Source organism: Protopterus annectens, chromosome 2.part1 (assembly GCF_019279795.1).
Source record: "Protopterus annectens isolate FY-2018-M chromosome 2.part1, PAN1.0, whole genome shotgun sequence".
NCBI lineage: Eukaryota > Metazoa > Chordata > Ceratodontiformes > Protopteridae > Protopterus > Protopterus annectens.
Genome location: NC_056729.1, coordinates 1667172298 through 1667191318, shown reverse-complemented (window position 1 = coordinate 1667191318; position 19021 = coordinate 1667172298). Strand labels below are relative to the sequence as shown.

At 40.1% G+C, this 19021-nt stretch overlaps 1 protein-coding gene across 3 annotated transcripts in view; it reads left to right on the top strand.

The window, feature by feature from the left end:
* KLHL17 (kelch like family member 17) overlaps nt 1-19021 on the top strand; it is a 1233332-nt gene that overhangs the window by 824094 nt on the left and 390217 nt on the right. For all 3 annotated transcript variants that reach the window (XM_044063097.1, XM_044063096.1, XM_044063098.1), the window contains one exon: nt 16444-16560. In XM_044063097.1, coding sequence (XP_043919032.1) covers nt 16444-16560 — 117 coding nt within the window. The remainder of the gene's footprint in view (nt 1-16443; nt 16561-19021) is intronic.

Genomic DNA, 19021 nt, shown 5'->3' with positions numbered 1-19021 from the left:
AAGTACTTGTAATTAGAAACAACACAATTTAAATTGTAAAATGACTGACGTCACAAGCACATTTCCTGTACATCAATGACCAACTTAAATTTGTTGGAGAGCCATCCGTTACATACATCAAAACAGCAGTGGGGTTGCCATAAATTGTTGAACTTAACTCTGTTTTATAAAATCATATGCTAAAGGCACTTACAAAAGACACATTGTAAAAAGTCAAGTAACAAAATAAAATCAAGTTATTTAACCAACCTTGAAATTAAATACTGACTAAACACTAATGACTCGGTCTATGTGGGTGATTTACCCAGTTGTTCCTACTGGAATCCAAGACCAGAGTACAGACACCTTGTTGTGTAAATATATTGTGTATGAAAGTGTATATATAAAGTGCAGGAACTACATAAGCTGCAACATCTCACTACCACATGGGCCCACCTTATAAAAGGCAATATGACTATCTGCATGTGTTTTTGTTTTTCAGAATACAACTTATAGAACACATATTTAACCCAGGGGGGGGGTCTATATGCATCAAGCCTAATCTGCCACGCCAATTCCAGTTCTTCCAAAAGGATTGGCATCGGGCCACCTCTTATAGATGGAACAATCTGGTCTATTGCCATGTAAGAAAAGCAATGACTAGGAAAAGACTGTACATGCTTTGCCAAGGCATTTTCTAACTTTCCCTTACTAATTGCATATTGGTGCTCATAAACCCTCTCACGAAGTTTCCGTTCGGTTTTCCCGATGTAAAAAGTGAAGCACTGTTTACATTTAGCAAGGTAGACTATAAACTTAGACTGACAATTAAGTTTAAATCTCACCTTTTATTGTATACTGTTGACAACAAATATACTAGCTGATTCCATGTACTTGCAGTTACATGCCTCGCATTTAAACATACCGGTTAACCCTGTGGTAAAAGGCTTTGCTGATTCTAAAATATTTTTTCTAGGCAGAACTGAAACAGGATGTAGATTGTGACAGACAACCTTACCATGATGTAGTACACTAGCAAACAGGGGAGCTGTCTTCCCTACACTTTGTGTAGTGCAGTTGTGACAATCTGAGAGCTAGCAGTAAAGCTGAACCAGAACCTCAAGGCAGTTTGTATCCTACCCAGCAGAAAACCCTGCCAGGCTCCTCAAACAGGGTGATACCAGCTCCCACAAGGGATGTTCAGCAGTGAAGTGTACTTTGACATTTTAAAGCAGCATGGTTGCTACAAATGTATTTTGTAACCAAATGATTTGCAGGGCACTTTTTGTTTCTGGTCCAGAACATGCCAACAAACTCTTTGTCAGTTAAGTGGAAACAGGAGCTTCTGTACTTCCTATCTCAGAGATGCTTCTGAAAGAAAGAAGAGAAGTACTTTTAAAAGAAAGACTAGTAAGAGCAGGTGGGCAAGAGAGTAACTTAGTTGCAAGATCTCTGTGTGGACTGATTCTGAATTCTTGCCACTGCTATATGGGGAGTTTGCATGTTTTCCATGATTGCATTGGTTTTCTCTGGATATGGTGGTTTCTTCCCACCTCTCATAAACTTGCCTGCTAATTTGCCATACCAAAACTGCCCATATATGCATACTGTATTTACCGTTGCCTTTCTGGCTTGGTTGAAAAGAAGGACCATTAACAAACAGGTTCATAAGAAGTGACAACACATGCGGTGTGGGAGATCATTGTGGAACCTTGGCCAATTCCTCAGTTGCTGTAGAGCACTTTCTAGTTAATTGACTTGTTCAAAATCAGACTGTAGGCAAATGGAGGCAGAGGGACTTAAACCCTGGATTACAGAAAGCAACTCAACATTAATTAGTGTAAAATAAATTAAATCCTCCTAGCTCCCAGATTGCCCATACTACTGTGGTTTACCCTTAATGCAAATAACAGAAGAGCAAGTCACATATCAACTGCTCTGCAAAAGTGAAAACCATTGCATCTTAACCTCAGCTACTTCAGCCTCACAGCCAGCAGTATTCCAAGCTGATCCTACATAGCCATTTATTCTCAGAGGATATGCTACCCCTTCTTAAGGAGGCAAAAAAAAAAAGCCAAAACAAAATCTTGCATATCTGAATTTGCATATTGATGTGAGCAACCGTGTCGGGGGGAAAGTGCATTTCTGTCTTCCTCAAGACCTGCAATGCCTCAGTTATTCAAGTGGAGTTTGGACTCTCTTTTGTTAAAGTACACCTGTCAGACATCTTTGCTAGTTTCCTCTGCAGCCTCTACCAGTGTATAGCAGTGAAGCAGTTTCTGAAAGCAACTAGAATGGAACTTGAACTTTGAGAGAGAAGTTAACCTGATCTCTTTTTTTTGAGCATGCATCAGACATCTGTCTTGGAAGACACTTTCTCATCCTAGTTACCTCAGACATAAGGATTTGTGAGGTAGAGAGTCTTGTGCCATTTTATCCATGGTATCCTTGAATGTCTATACAATTGTATGTCTTTCCAAAACCAAAGATACTGTTGAGGAACAAAAAAATTCAGACTATCACACCACTACCTTTAGAGCAGACAAGTAGGAGTGCCCACTAACTAATCAGACACCTTTCTGAACGACTAGTCAGCTGCATTAACTTTCCCTATGAAAACTAGTAAGACATTGTCTGGGCAGATCAGGACCAAACCCACCAGATCTACCACCACAAGCATTGTTTTCATTAATGCACAGAGTATCTGTGAGACTGCTGTTTGAATGGTCACTAACTTTATCTAAAAAGATTTCAAGTCTGCATAAACTAAAAACTCTGCTGGTCATTTCGTGCTAGTTTTTCCCCACCCACCCTCTACTTTGTTGATCTGCTTTTTTTTAAATCAGGTGATTGTAAGCTGCTCACCCTACTGTAAATTTAGCTAATAAGGTCCTTCCTTTTTACTCTGCTGTTGATATCTTGAATTATTTATTTATCTTTCCTTGTGCTTATATTGAAAAAAGTGCATTTTTCTCTTATCTGCTCTACTTGATATGAATTTACTATCTAGCTAGATTAGATATTGGATAAAGTAGTGCATTTTACACTGTAGCAAGGCCTTGTTTTTACATCAAGAGGTCAGTCGGTTTTTCCATTTAGCGCACTGGGTGTTACCATGGTCTGTTTAGGTTGGGGAAACACTTGATGTTTCTGCATGTAATTTTATTGGCTGGGGGCCTATTAATCAACTTATCTTGTTTTTAGTGTCTTTATAAATTCTGTACAATTGAGTGGCTCTTGGCTCATTTATACAAAGCAAAGTACTTTTATTTAATAGTCATACATTTATAAGCTGTTTAAAGTACACTGCTGTATCCGTATCTTTATGTTTATTTGAGGTAGCATTTCACTCAGGCTTCTCATTTACTGTGTTGGGCTTAATTATCTAGTGGTAGTAGGTGATTACCTGGTCTGAGTTGGGAAGCACGTAAAAGGTCTATTTTTGTTTGCACTTCCCTTATATACTGTGACTGTACTTTAGCAGTTTCAAAAAACACTTGTACTATCTGCTATTGCTTTAAGTAGGTAATTGCACTGTATTACATTGCATCTCTTATTTGTAGGTAGTTTGTGTGGTCTTGTTACACTTGGGCTCTAAACCAGCTATTTCACAGTAAGAAGGTGTTTTCTGCACCCATGTGGCAGACGTGTGCTGATCCAACCGTGGTGATTGCTGGTGGAAGGCTTATTGTGTGCTTTCCTGATTGGTAGTTAGCTTGAAACTTGTTATTGTTTTCTTGTATTTAAGCCTTGTACTTGATCAGTGCTGCTTTTTTCAGTGGCAGTTAGTGCCCTGTATAGATGCAAAAGCCTAAAAGCTCAGTTTTTCCCTAAACAGCTGTCGATGAAACCCTTCCAAACTTTTCTGCTTCTCTATGAGCAATTCAGTTGCATTCTGAGCAGTGTTGCCTTATTGATCATGCTTAGTCTACACAAAGTATAGGTCCCTCTTGTAGTCTCGGTGCTTCCAGGACAACCCTGTCAAATTAACCCATTCCTTTCCCTGATAAAACATATAGTAATAGCCTGCTATCATGGATGGGAAGCTTCCCATCATCTCTCTGGCTGCTATCAAGGATAGGCAGTTTATCGTCATCTCTCTGGCCTGCCTGATAGACATGAGCATCCTGAGGCAACTCCTGAAACAAATACTTTATATGAAAGATGTAGTTACACTATGAAATAGGAGGCAAGGTTCTCACATAAGGAGAAATTGAATGCCAAACAGGTTGTCAGCATATACACACTTCCCGTAGCAAATAAGGACATGACACATAAACTCACATATGCAGAGGTACTCCCTACTAACTTACCAAAAGATCAGAGGCCTCCCATATGGAAATCACTTACACACATAAAATGCAAAAAACAACACGACACATAACACACACACACACGCACACACGCACACACACCAGTGTTTCAACAAATAAGCCTGTAAGGTGTAACACCCAAAACCTAATGTATTAGTCATAGGTCACTGCATTGTGAGACACATGGATGTTCCCCTCACCAGGCTGGATAAGGAAAGGGTTATGGTTAGCTGCCCATCAGCTGCCAGGATCTGTCAAGTCACTCCATCACTCAAGTCACTCAACCACAAGTACTGGCATGACTTTGTCATAGTCCATGTGGGGGTAAATTACATGAGACGTACCTCACTGGACTATATGAAAAGAGACATGACTGAGCTCTCAGATTTTGTGTCACAGGAAGGAATATACCTAACCTTAAGCAGCATTCTACCTTCTCCAATGATGATGCAACAATACAAACAAAAACTGATTGACTTTAACAATTGGTGTAGCTTCTGGTGTCATTCCAAGGAGATCCAGTTTCTTTCAGCCTGGGAAGACATTGTCTACAGTCACAATGCGTTGCCAGAGATGGTCTGCACCTATCTTCTCTAGGCTTTTGAATACTGGCAAAGGCAATAGCCACCCATTTTCTGCCTTTTTAGGCAACAATAACCAACCTCCCAACATAACAGAAATCTCTTTAGATAAAGTCAAAGCACTGCTACTTGATGCTAGGAGTCTAAACAAGAAACTGCACTGCCTAGAAGCATTCCACTCTTTGGAAGATGCTGACATCTGTGCAGTCAGTGAGACATGGTTCAAAGGTGTGGAAAGCACCCCAGCCATGTAGGGCTACAATGCCTTCCATACATTTCGACCACAAACTGAGCATGAAAGAACCAAAGGAGGAAGTGTAGCTATCGTTATTAAGGAAAAGTACACCCCAAGACTGGTCAGTGTTACTCTCTTGAGCTACTCCATTCCAGTTAACTATAGGCAAAGCCCCCCTACCATGTCATAGCTAGCTATAGGTCCCGCACCATGAAATAGGAAAAGCATATCACATACCTGGACTTAAGTCACGTGCCATACAGCCCAACACCTTACTCAGGGGTGATTTTAATTATCCTACCATTGATTGGGAAATGTACACTAACACAAACATGCTGGCTCAGAGATTCTTGTAATTTGTCAGTGCAATTGCTCTGGAACAGCAAGTCAGCACACCCACAAGAGGCTCAAATGTCCTGGACATAGTGCTGACTAACATGGAGAGCATTGCACCCCCCCCCATGTGATGTCCTCCCTAGTAAGATCGGACCGTAAATGAGTCTTATTTGATGTAATTATAAGACTAGATACCCCATTAAGCTCAAACATGGTTAAGAATTTTTCAAAGACAAATTACCCTCCACTAAGTAATGGTATAAGAAGTTTAAAATCCCCCTTGAACTCGGATAAGATGGACTGCTATGCAGAGGTGTACACCAGTGCCCTGTATAACAACTTAAGCAGTTGTATAAAATCGGCTGTATCTGACTGGATTAAAACCAGGACCTGCTGAAAAAAACAAGCCACCCTGGTGAACCCTAGTATAAACGGGCTACACAGCAAAAGGAAGGAACTAATGTCCGAGAACAAGAGGGGACTGGCTCGGCAGAGAAGGAAGTCCCTCTCTAGCTTAAACAAGCAAATTAGAGATCTAGTCAAGTCCTCCAAAGCTGATTATGAAGCAAAAATAGCCTCTCTAGCTAAGGATAATGACAGGGCATTCTTTACCTATGTCCGAAATATAAAAGGGAATACCCAGCTATTCGTTGAATTGGTTGTGGATGGCACCACCATACTCAACCCGAGGTAATAGCCAACCTGCTAGCTGACAAATTTGGAGCAAACTTCACCCCCATGTCCCATCCAGTCATCCATCAAGGTATACCTGCCACCATTCCTCAGCCTGTTATCTCAAGAAAGAACAGGTCATCTTGGTGCTCTTCAAGGCCAGAAGGATGGGCACCATTGTGATCAGACAACATCCCAGGTTACCTTTTAAACAACTTAAAACATGACCTAGCAAGACCCTCTTGGATCCCTGTTTAACTACAGCCTGTGAACTGCCTATATTCCAGTGGAATGGAGGACAGCAACAATAATCCCTCTGCACAAAGGGGGACCATCAACCAACCCTGGGAATGATAGGCCCATAAGCTTGACTAGCCTCATCTGCAAGGCCATGGAGAGAATCATTATGTCAATCAACCAGGACCTGCTGAAAAAAACAAGCCACCACAACTTCTTCTAATCAATCTCCAGAGCTGTGGACGAGGGTAAGGCGGTCCACACAGCCTATCTGGACCTCGCCAAGGCCTTCGACACCATCACCCACTCTGGAATCCTAGATAAACTTACTAAGCTGGGCATAAATCCCTACGTTACTCGATGGGTTGCCAACTGGCTTACTGACAGAACCCAGACTGTAAAAGTAGCTGACTCCAAATCTAGCTCCAGACAGGTGACAAGTGGAGTACCTCAGGGTTCAGTCCTGGGACTACTCTTGTGTAGTATCTACTTCTCTGAAGTACAGGCCAACACTAAGTGACTCTGGCTAACAAAGTTGGCAGATGATTGCAAACTGGAAGCCATTATTGAATCCCCAAATGATGTGGATATTCTACAAAAGGGCCTTACAGAAACAGATGCCTGGTGCCAGAGCCATGGGCTCAAGCTTAATGCCAAGAAATGTATAGTTATCCCCTTTGGAAAAAAACATGTACCCATGAATTACCACATAGGTGGCAGGACACTGAACATCGAAAATGTGATGAGAGACTTAGGGACACAGGTGGACAGTGGTCTCACTTTCGATAACCACATTGCCACAACAGTCAGGAAATCCTTCTTTGTGGCACACCTCATCACTAAGGGCTTTTCATCCAGAAAAAAGGAGGTCATTGTCCCACTGTACTCATCCCTCATTAGACCCATTATAGAATATAATGCCCCGTTTGGTATGTACATCACAAGACATCTGCAACAGCTGGAAAGGCCTCAGAAATACCTCACTAAAAGAATCACAGGCCTAAAACAGATGCCATATGCTGACTGTCTAAAAAAACTCCAGCTATACTCTGTGGCATATCGTCTACTCAGAGGCGATCTCTGCTTAACATACAAGGCCATGTCAAACCCTGAACTGTTGGACATGCTCCACTTAAAGAAATCCCAATCCCTCAGAGCCACACGCTCCAGGGATCTAAATCTTGTCATCACAATGAACAAAACCTGTTGGAGGGATAAGTTCCTGACCCAGAGACTCCCCAGACTCTGGAATAGACTGCCCATACATGTTAAACAGAGCGCCTCATTGGCAGTCTTCAAAAGGAACCTTGATGATTGGATGGGAGATGGGAAATTCACCCTGGGGATCATGTCAGTCACCCTGCTAGACAGGGGTTTAGAGAAGTAAATATTGTGGGAAGAGATATACAGGGAATTGTTATGGCTAGGCTTGCTCGATAGCCTAGTACCAACCTATGAACCTTATTAACACAGTCATAGGTAATCAAAGCCACGTAGCAAGGCACACAGTAATGTAAAACAAAAGAACAGAACCCACCAGTGTACTTAGTCGCACCTTTAATGAAAATAAATTAATACCAAAGACTGAGTACTTTTGTCTTGTACACTTCTGAGACTTCTTCAGAGTAATTGTCTGCCATCATCTGAGATGTAGGTAATCTCCAAACTCTGGACCCAACCCAGTTCAGATTTGTTAAAGATGGATCATGTCTGTTAAACAGGGCTGACTTCTTTGAGAAAGTCACCAAGGCCCTGGACCGAGGGAGAGACTGCATACCACCTTTCTTGACCTATCCAAGACATTTGACACAATCTCCCACTCAGGTATTATAGAGAAACTCTCCACATTAACAGATGGGTAGCCAACTGTCTCACAGACAGGGCACATACTGTCAAAGTTGTTGACTTCACCTCTAGCAAAAGCGCAATCATCATTGGTGTACCACAGGCCCCTTACTGTTTGGAATTTATTTTTCAGAAGTCCAGATAAAATTGGACGGCCTGTGGCTGAGAAGTTTACTGACGATTACAAATTGAGTGCAATCACTGTGTCTCCAATATGATGATAATATGCTGCAGACAGGATTAATGCAGACAAATGACTAGTGCCAAAGCCATGGATTAAAGATAAATGCAAAAAAATGCTTTATTATTCCATTTGGGAAGGCTAACATCCCTGCTAATTACATTATAGACCAATGATGGTGAATCTATGACACTTGTGTCAAAGGTGACACACGACACAATGTTTTGTGTGTGATGCCAGCGATCACCAACACCCGAGTTACCCGAGACACTGTTTTTGCGTTTGTTGCTCATGTAGAGTGTACTGAATGATTTTGTGCTAGGAGCTTTTGACATGCCAAACCCAAAAGGTTCGCCATCACTGTTATAGTCATCACTCTGCTAAGTGTAGACCCAGTGGTACTTGATCTGGGTACTCAGGTTGATAGCAGTCTGAACTTTGACCACCACATATCTGCAGTAGTAAGGAAATCCTTCTGTGTGGCACATCTTATAAATAAAGGCATCATATCTAGATCTACAGATGTTATGATTCCATTATTCTCAACCCTCATCAGACCAGTAATTGAGTACAGTGCTTCCTTTTGCATGTACCTCACTAGACTGCTGCAACAATTATACAGACCACAGAGATTTATCACCAAGAAATTACAGGGTACACAAAAGCAAGTCATGCGCAGAAAGAATGAAAGCCCTGTGACTGTATTCTGTCTCCTGCAGGGGTGACCTGTGCCTGGCTTACAGGGCAGTCTCTGAAAGGCCCTGATGGCGATGCTACACATTCGTAAATCAAATGGCACAAGGGTCACTTACCCCATCGATCTTAAGCTAGCCTCTTACATCAACAGGCTATGCTGGAGATATAGATAATCTCCCAAAAGCTGCCACTTCTCTGGAAGAAGCTTCCAGTTCATGTAAAACGGAGCCCCTTCCTGACCCTTTTAAATGCAACGTAGATCAATGGGTGGATGACCGCAGATTCACTCTTGGGGTGGCGCCCATGTCTGTTCTGAACAGAAGAAATCGGTATTAACTACCATTAACCCTTACCTCTGCGAACTTCACTCACCTAATCATCAAAAGTTGGGGCAGCAAAGGTTAAATATGGCTAGGATTGTAAGGGCTGTTGGGCCGTTAGCCTAGTAACCTTCTACGAATTTATGAATGTATGACATCTCATCCAGGCACATCGCACTGGATGCTCATGAAAGAAGTTTTGCCATTTCAAGCTTGCAGGGATTGTTTTTGTTCTTTTAGCTGTTATTTGGGGTTGGGTAGTACACATTTTTTATTCTTGCCTTTCTTTTGTAAATTCTCAAACAGTGGTCAGTATAAGCAAACATACTAACAGGTGGGAGAGGGTATTCACCATAGCTGTTAATGTTCAAATAAATGCATTATTGCTACAGAAAGAATTTCTGCAACCTTCTTTCTACTGCCTATAGGTTTTGGTCTGCCTAAATTGTTTTTTTTTCTGTCCTGTGCCTGCAAATCCTCAGCATCTGACGTGTCTGTGCCCACTCCTTCCTCATCACTGAGGCAAGTGCTGGTTGCAGTGCAGGCTGAAATGAGGGAGGGAATTTCCATTTTTCTGGAACCAACTCCTTCCCCTGCTGCCTGTGTTGCCTTCTTGCTCTGCCTTCCTCTTTGAGCATGCACATTCCTGCAAATGCTACCTGAAGGTTAGTAGATGGATGCAGTGCAGTTCTTGGCCCATGGCCTGTATGGTGTACATCTGTGTCTCTTACTGCCAGTATTGCATCAGGCTGGATCGCTTACGTCCTTCAAGGTGATCAAGCCGGCATTGGCTGCTGATTTCCCTCATCCCTTGTTAGCTTTATGCTGGTCATCTGGGTTGCCGTTAGAACTTCATTCTCAGAGTAATTGAATGGTACCAAGTCATGGAGTGCTCTGTTTGGCTTGAGCATTTTTTCCCTACTTGGGTAGTTTCTTTTAAACCTTGGTTGGGTGTGTTTGTTATTCTTTTCTACCTAAGAGTGGCCATGTTATTGTGAGGCCCTGCCTTTGTTGGACCTTACTGTTTACTGATGCTTGGATGATGATCTCCCTTAGGGCTCTTTAGGTACAGTAGAGTTTCACAAGTCATTTGTTGGTAACTTGGGTAGAATGGCAAAGTATAAAAAACAAAATAGAAATTATGATACAGCCTGTGCTCTGTTCCACTGCCTGGTTTCTTGTTACCAGCTTCAGCATGCAATGTTAGCCATGTGTGTTCCATGCAGACATCAAACTGCTTTTAAGATGGTCTCCTCTGACCTAAACTAATTATTTTTTAAGTACTTGGAGCAGGGATCCATGTATTTGAATAGGTAACTTTTTGAAATGTTGGAACCCGCTTTATCAAGTTCTGTTATATTGAATCTAAGTGGCAGAAAAAGCAGACAAAATATACCAAGTCTGATACTGCCATTTCTCAGAATATTCCCTTTTTCTCCATGGTATGGAAATCATGAAGTTAGTAAATATAAGTTCAGAGGGGGGTGGGGGTGGCAAGCCCCCAAGTCTTAAGAAGAGCAATGTTCAGTGTTTGCTGTTCTCTGCATTCTCATTCTTGAGCATCTACAGTTACGGTTAGTATCCTTGCAATACTGTACTTTGTCTTGCAAGAGTTTAAAAGGGCTTTAAGTAGTACTTTTTCCAAAATGTTCTGTACTTCATAGCTGAAATATCATCTTTGAGGAGGTAATTGATGCAGTTTACCCTTTCATGTATCTGTAGCAGCATACCTATGTGATTTGATGGGGTTTTAAGATCACCTTTCTTGAAGAATGATACAGGAAAGATTGTTACGTTTCTTTCTTTCTTCATTTATTTACACTTTGCTGACTGGGTTAATCCCACTAGGCCAGTGGCCTTTTCAGGGGAGACCATAGGTGATAGTCATACTAACTAGGAAAGATTTGTCCAGGTCAAGGGAGCTTTCTCTTCTCTTTCTGATAAGTGCCATGAGATCTTCATTTACACCCACCTGAGCTACCACCAGCTCAGGGATACGGGGCCTTAGTTTAACGTCTTACCCTAAGGACGGCAGTTGGAGGCAGTAGAAAGGGCGGCTACTTCCATTGCTTGGCAGTTTTGAAAATTAAATGGCATAAATACATTTATTTATTTATATTAATTAATTTATTTATGTATTCACATTTGAATACTGGGAAAGTCCGACTGGGTAGAATCCCATTTCAGTGGAGGGCTGGCAAGAAAAGCTCCAAATTATTACAAAACATTTAAAGAACAATAATTTACATTCTTCAAAAGTAAACAATCTGCACTTTAAATAATTAAAACAAATTAGACATAATATAAAAACATTGGTTAAGAATTGATGCAAGTTATATGACAACCATTTAATATTTAGAGAAATTGTAGACAGTTTGTAGAGAAATTAAAGGTAAGTTAGTCTAATACAAACAGGAATTGCAATATCAAGTCAGTGGAAAACAGGATTGTGTTGAAAGGAGATACTGCCAGCACAACTAGCTGGAATTTTGTAAATATTTATATGTCATTGGTGAATATCGAAATAATTTATACAAGATGCTTGTGTTACAAATCTATTAGAAGTGCATGCCAAGTGTATATCAAACTGCTTATATTAGACATTTGTGTTGAGAAGGTATTTGCAGGGTGCTGTTTGAAATGTAACCACAGTGTTCCTTACTGGAAGAGAACAGAAGTGTACTTGCACTATTGTAACTGTTTAAATGTATATGCTTAACAGAGGAAACCGGACGGTTAACTTCAGTCCAGCAAACCTAAGAAAAATAGCTGAATTAAATTACTTTATAGGCTATTTCTCAGATTTTCAGTGCAGCTAGAGAGACAGAGTCTTTACTAGGAAGCTTTCTGTATTGCCCTTGGAGTGAACTAATTGCTACTTTTCAAGCATGAAGAAATTCAATTGTTTTATGACTTCCAGCATCTGCCAAAGATCTGAGGAAAAGCCCTTGTCTGTATATTTTTACAGATAGATGCTTAATGCTGCTAGCTTCTAGCAATGGGGGGTTTGGCCTGGGAACTAGAAGTTAGGTGACCAGAAATGATGTAATTCTGCAAGCTATCCCAGCAGTAATATTTTAGATATTATTTTGAGATGTCTCTTAGTGAGACAGAGCATTCTGCATTATGTCTTGGACCTGACAACAAGATCCACTCACCACATTTGCCTTGCTCTAATGAAATAAGTTTCTAGGGAACAGTCAGTCAGGAATATAGTAAAGCTTAGTTTAGATGTTTTTCTTTCTTTGTGTGAGCCTGTACTGCAATGTTATTTTAAATATTTGCTGTGGTTTTGAACTCTGTCACTGTGAGTATATATTTAGTATTGTGTTGCTGTTTTACTATTTATTACAAAATATATTTAAAATTTTCATTGTGGTTAATCTGTGTAGAGATATTTAAGTTTTGAGAGTACTTGCATATTTTAAAAAGTACATTCTTACATTTATGGCCTTATGTGTGTGAAGGGAAATTAGTTTTTACAACTTTTTTGTGTGGTTGATAACCCAAGGAGGGGTTATTTTTTTTTTGAAATCCCCAAAAAAAGCAAAAAAATACTCTTATCCTCATTGTGTCATTGTGTCATCTTGTCACAGAGGAGAGTCATTATTTATTATTTATAGTTAGCCTTTGATACATGCAGATACATGCACAGCCATCCTTCTTGGCACTTTCTGGTCTGATTAATAAAATTAATAAAGAAACATTTTTTTTTTGAGAGCACACATTTACATTATTTGGACACATTATTTCACTTTACTTGCATACATTCTTCCGTGGTGTTGAAGCGAATGCGTAGTTTTTTTCTTTCAAACTTTTGAATAGTTCTCAGGTTTTTTTTTTCTTAGCGTTTTTCTTTTATTTTGTTTTTAGGACTTTTTTTTTTAGAATTATTTGTTTTCTTAAACAAGAAATGGTGTTTAAGAAGTGGGCGCTGCTTTTATTTGGTAACATTGTTTGGGCCAGTCCTAATAGCCTTGCTGTTGGTCAAACTACCATTTGTATTCATATTAATATTACACAGTATGATTGGACACCCTTTGTTAAAGGGCCTTAAAGTAGCTAATAAGAGGTTCTGGTGGCAGTAGTAACTGCCTTATAACCTGTGCAGAAGGGGGTATAGCTAGTAAACCTGTTCTAGCCTTTCCCAGGTGTGTGTGTGTGTGTGTGTGTGTGTGTGTGTGTGTGTGTGTGTGTGTGTGTGTGTAAAATAAACCACAAAGAGTGTGTGCCACTACTTGGGCAGGGACATGACACACTGGTTGGACAGAGAGGGTGCTGGAGGTCTTGGCCTGGTCACTCAGCTGAGATCTCGACTCTGTAGCTGCGCCAGTGGGGAGTCTTGTTGGGGGTATGGAGGAAGAGAGATGTGGTCTCTGTGTGCTCTTAAGGGAAATTGCACTTGCTGTAGAGAGCTGCATCTGGAAAGACTGTGTGTGTACTTGTCATGCTCTCAGTGAATGTCCCCCACTGTTGCCAGTGGTGAAGGTTGAGGCTCCTTGATTACTGGTCCAGTGGAGAGTTGTCACAAGGATTATGGTATATTTAGAGATTAAGTCAAGGAAGAGGACAAAGTGGTTCACACTGCCTACCTTGACCTGGCCAAGGCATTTGATAGAATACCACACTCGAGCATTGTGGACGAACTCAAGAGGTTAGGTACAAACCCATAGATCACGTGTGGATAGCCAACTGGCTCACAGACAGGACCCAGGAAGTTACAATTAGGGAGTCCAGCTGTACAAAGAGGCCAGTTATAAGTGGAGTCCCTCAGAGGTCAGTCCTTGAACTGCTCCTTTTTGGCATTTGCTTCTCTGAAGTCAAGTCCAGTGTCAATGGTCTCTGACTAAATTTGCAGATGATTGCAAATTAGGAGCTGTCATAAGTCATGGAGAGTGTAGCTTTAGTTCTGTCGGTGAGAACGTTTTTGGCTCTGTAAAGTATTCCTTATTTTTGATGAGTTTTTGTTATGCAGTTTTGCATATGCAGGTCGAATGTAAGCTTATCCACCATCACTCCTAATAATCTGCTATGAGAAGTTACTTCAGTGGTTGTATTATCAAGACAGAGGACTTTAAATTTTGTTTTTCATGAGAGAGGGATTTGGAGTAAATAGTAGTAGCTTGGTCTTTTTGGGTTGAGCATGAGTTATGAGTTATGAAACCATGTTTTAGTGGCTGTTAAAGCTTCCTGAGTAATTTTTTGGAGGTGTACCACATTGTCAGATATGCAAATGAGAGTGGAATCATCTGCATATTGTATTGTATTAGGGTGGCTTGTTGTGTGGATGTATAGAGGATGTTGGCGAAAATGTTAGAGGAAGTTATGCAGTTTTATTTTTTAATTTTAAATTATTTAAATTATGTCAAGAGGTACTCTGTATCCATAGTAATAACAATAGCAGATCATCTCTTTATTTTTTTAACAGCTAACATCAGGTTTTATTGAGTTATTGTTATAGTACATTTTTTCATACAGCATGCTTTATGTGGTTTTGCCTCTGGCGGTTGATCCTTCCAACAATTATTTTACAGTCTTAAGCAGACATCCTGTATATTTAAACAATAGAATCAAACCAGAACCAGAGGGTATAAAGCATATTTTAAGTTTATATAGGCTACTTTCTGTACTTTAACTCCAGTCTGTTTACTTCTCTCCCTTCTTCCTTTATGGTTATTTTTTCTCTTTACCCTGCTGGTCTTGTTTCTTTTCTTCTGAATTAGTCTCCTGGCTATCCCGTGCTATCCTGTGTCTAGCTTTCTTAGTGCCTGTAACCAAGTCATTCACTTTTTTTTTTGCGCATCTGTTCCTGGCTCCCCTGGTGGCTTGTAATTCCTATTCTTTTACATTGTCATTAATTGTGTTGCTATATAGGTTCGCTATCGGTTTTCCATTTTTTGTGGTTGCTTTTTTGCCACTTTCAATTGTACTGATAGTAATTCTTGCCAGATTTTACTGCTCAACTGTATAGATTTTTGCATAATGTCCAGATTTTTGCCTCATATCTTTAGCATGTTACTCATGAAATTGTATTTTTTTGGCAAATCATTGACAAGTCATTGAGGAATGAAGTTCTGAAAATAATGACAGATATTTGAGATTCAGACTTCCTGCCCTTCAGAAAATGCATTCTAATGTAAAACCTGTTGTATGTAACATACTATATTGTGATGATACTGTAGAATGTGTAGTACCTATCTCATCAGTAAGCCAGTGGTTGAATAACCTTGCTTCTTTGGGAATTATATTTAAAGGTCTTTTCTTTTGCTTTCTGGAATGTTCTATTACACTTTCAAATGGTAAATAAAAATGAGATTAAAATCAGACCTTGTCTTTATGAAGCACTTTTGCATTCTCGGGACTCATGTCACCTTACAGGAGTGCATATTTTTATTTCTGGAAGAAAGTGTATTGTTTTGGGGTACTGTAGAAGTAGCAGAAGGCCACATATGTCATTCCATGTATTTATAAAATGGTCTGCAGTAAGCATTAAATCTGTATTATTTTAATTTTTCATTTGTTCACAAATAATTCTTCAATTAAATTTTGCATTCCACACCTGATCTCAATAAAAAGTGTGGAGGCAGTGAACAGGAGCTGTCGCCAACTTTTTGACTGCCCTGATAGAATTATTTGTAGCAGTTCTGCTGAGCACCTGTGGATTTACAGTATGCATTTTCCTAACTTACTCCAAGTTGGTGATTTTTTTGTTTTAGAAATCAAGTTAAAAAATCGTGGAAGAGAACTCTGATACTTTAGACACTGTGTACCTTGTCTGATGAGTGATACAGAAGAGGGGACCAGAGAATGGTGATACAGATTATTCCTTTTTATTAGAAAAATGTCATTTTGGACACTTGTTCAAGGTGAAATAAATGTAGACGATCCAGTCACTCTTGCTTGTTTGAGTCCGATACCATAAGACTAAGTTTTGAAGGAGGCTGCTGGTGTGCTGATAGAACCTGACAAATGCAAATGTGTGTACGGTTTCCATTTGTTATGAAGAGGTCAAAACTGATATGTATTTTGTTTATCCTTCATTCTCCAGGTGCTCGACCTAATTTCCAGTGACAATCTAAATGTGCCATCAGAGGAAGAGGTATACAGGGCTGTCCTCTGCTGGGTTAAACATGATGTTGATACCAGAAGACAGCATGTACCTAGGGTAAGTACGTTTTCTAAGGTAGTATTTTTTGTAAAAAATCAAATGCTGCTTTTCCTTAACAATAAGTAATCAATGGAGATTGGATTGATCCTATTCAACATGCTCCTTACTTGGTTGGCTGAGCGGTATGTCGAATACTTATCTGATTTCCAGTATTTTGCCATATTTGTGCATTCATTCATCCCTTGCCTTTACAGTGGAATTCATAGTACCTTTACTCTGAATACAGAAACTGTCAGCAGAAAGTCTGGTTGACTAATCTAGTCTCCCTGCAATTTTCCTGCTTTGTGGATTGATAGCTGTTGTGTTAACCAGTATCTCACTTTTTTTTTTTTTATATCTTTCTAGAGCTAGTATTTATCTATCCCCTGCATTTTTTAATTCTATCAGTTTTGATTACAGTTTCCTCAGAAAGATTTAATTCATCCCAAACCTTTCCTCTGTAAAAAATTTCCTCTGTAAAAAAAAAAAAAAAAGCAGGTTACTGTCCTGGGCTTTAATTCCTCAGTGTTCCTTGGACATTTCTATTCTCCCTTTTTGTCACTTTTTTTCCAGAGGGTATATATTAAACTGCTTTTTTATTCTTAAGTCATGCACTACAGATAGTTTTCTGTTAAAATTTTGGTGACTGTGGTTGCAGCCCACAGAATAATGAGACCATATGTACAGTTAAGGGAGTAGCTCTGTGTCTGAGATTGTGATATTCCCTTTATTCAACACAGCAGTCTTGGAGTTGGTGTTTGTTAGTAGTGATTCCATGGTTGGGGGGTGGGGGCTCCCAACAAAAAAAACAATTTTTTACAGCCTTACAGTGATTTTTGAGAGTTACTGTCTTTATTTTCACTAATCTTCATAGTTTCATAGTTGACGCACTCATATTCTAGGTCCCACCCTTCGACAGAGAGTTAGTGCAGACCCAGAGCTGTTTTATTGTCCCTCTGTGTACAGTTTCTGTCCTGTTAAATGGTTTGCAGAAGTTAAAGTTCCAGAATATTATGCAGACCTGCAGGTGTGGTATTGCCAGATGTCTACGAGACAGAATGATGCTAGTCTTTATGCGTTCATGAATCTTTCGCGCTTTCCTTACTGTCTTTTCACATTTGCTTCCCATGTTCAGTTCATTTTGTGGGATTACTGCAGCTAGATGCTTTCCATTTAACCAGTATTTACTGGTAGATAGTCCGTCCCCCATTGTGTAGTAATCTCCGGTCAGCTTACAACAAGGTGTATTAGGCAGACAGAAGTCAGCTGATGAATGAATGTATGTATACACATGTATTTATATAAATCTATGTAGATATATAATTGAACAATTTCTGTAAGGATGCTTTTTGGAAATACATCCAAAGTGGAAAGTTCAAGTATTTATTTTGTTAATGATGTTGGTTTTTGAAATGTTCTTTAAGCGAACTGTTTCATAGGTTCATAGGTTGGTACTAGGCTATCAGCCCTAGGGCCTATACAAGCCTAGCCATAACAATTCCCTGGCTATTTCTTCCCACACTATTTACTTCCCTGGACCTCTGTCTAGCAGGGTGACTGACGTGATCCCCGGGATGAATTTCCTTTCTCCCATCCAATTGTCAAGATTCCTTTTGAAGAGGGCCAAAGAGGCACTCTGCTTGACATGTATGGGCAATCTATTCCAGAGTCTGGGGAGTCTCTGGGTCAGGAACGTATCCCCTCCAGCATGTTTTGTTTATTGTGATGACAAGGTTTAGATCTCTGGAGCATGTGGCTCTGAGGGATTGGGATTTCTTTAAGTGTAGCATGTCCAACAGCTGTGGGTTTGACATGGCCTTGTATGTTAAGCAGAGATTGCCTCTGACTAGACAATATGCGACAGAGTATAGCTGGAGTTTTTTAAGGCGGTCAGCTTAGGGCATCTGCTTTAGGCCTGTGATTCTTTTAGTGAGGTATTTCTGCGGTTTTCCAGTTGTTGCAGATGTCATGAGAGGTACATACCAAACGGGGCGTTGTATTCTATAATGGGTCTAATGAGGGATGAGTACAGTGGGACAATGACCTCCTTTTTTCTGGATGAAAAGCCCTTAGTGATGAGGTGTGCCACATAGAAAGATTTCCTGACTGTTGTGGCGATGTGGTAATCAAAGGTGAGACCACTGTCCACCTGTGTCCCTAAGTCTCTTATCACACTTTCGGTGTTTAGTGTACTGCCACCTATGTTGTAATTCACGGGTACATGTTTTTTCCCAAAGGGGATAACTATACATTTCTTGGCATTGTGCTTGAGCCCATGGCTCTGGCACCAAGCATCTGTTTCTGTAAAGCCCTTTTGTAGAGTATCCACATCATATGGAGATTCAATAATGGTTCCCAGTTTGCAGTCATCTGCAAACTTTGTTAGCCAGAGTCCCTTATATAGAAAAGGTAAAAACATAAATGGTTATCCAATACATTTGTCTTTCACCTGTAGATAACTACGGGTTTAGTCGTTCTT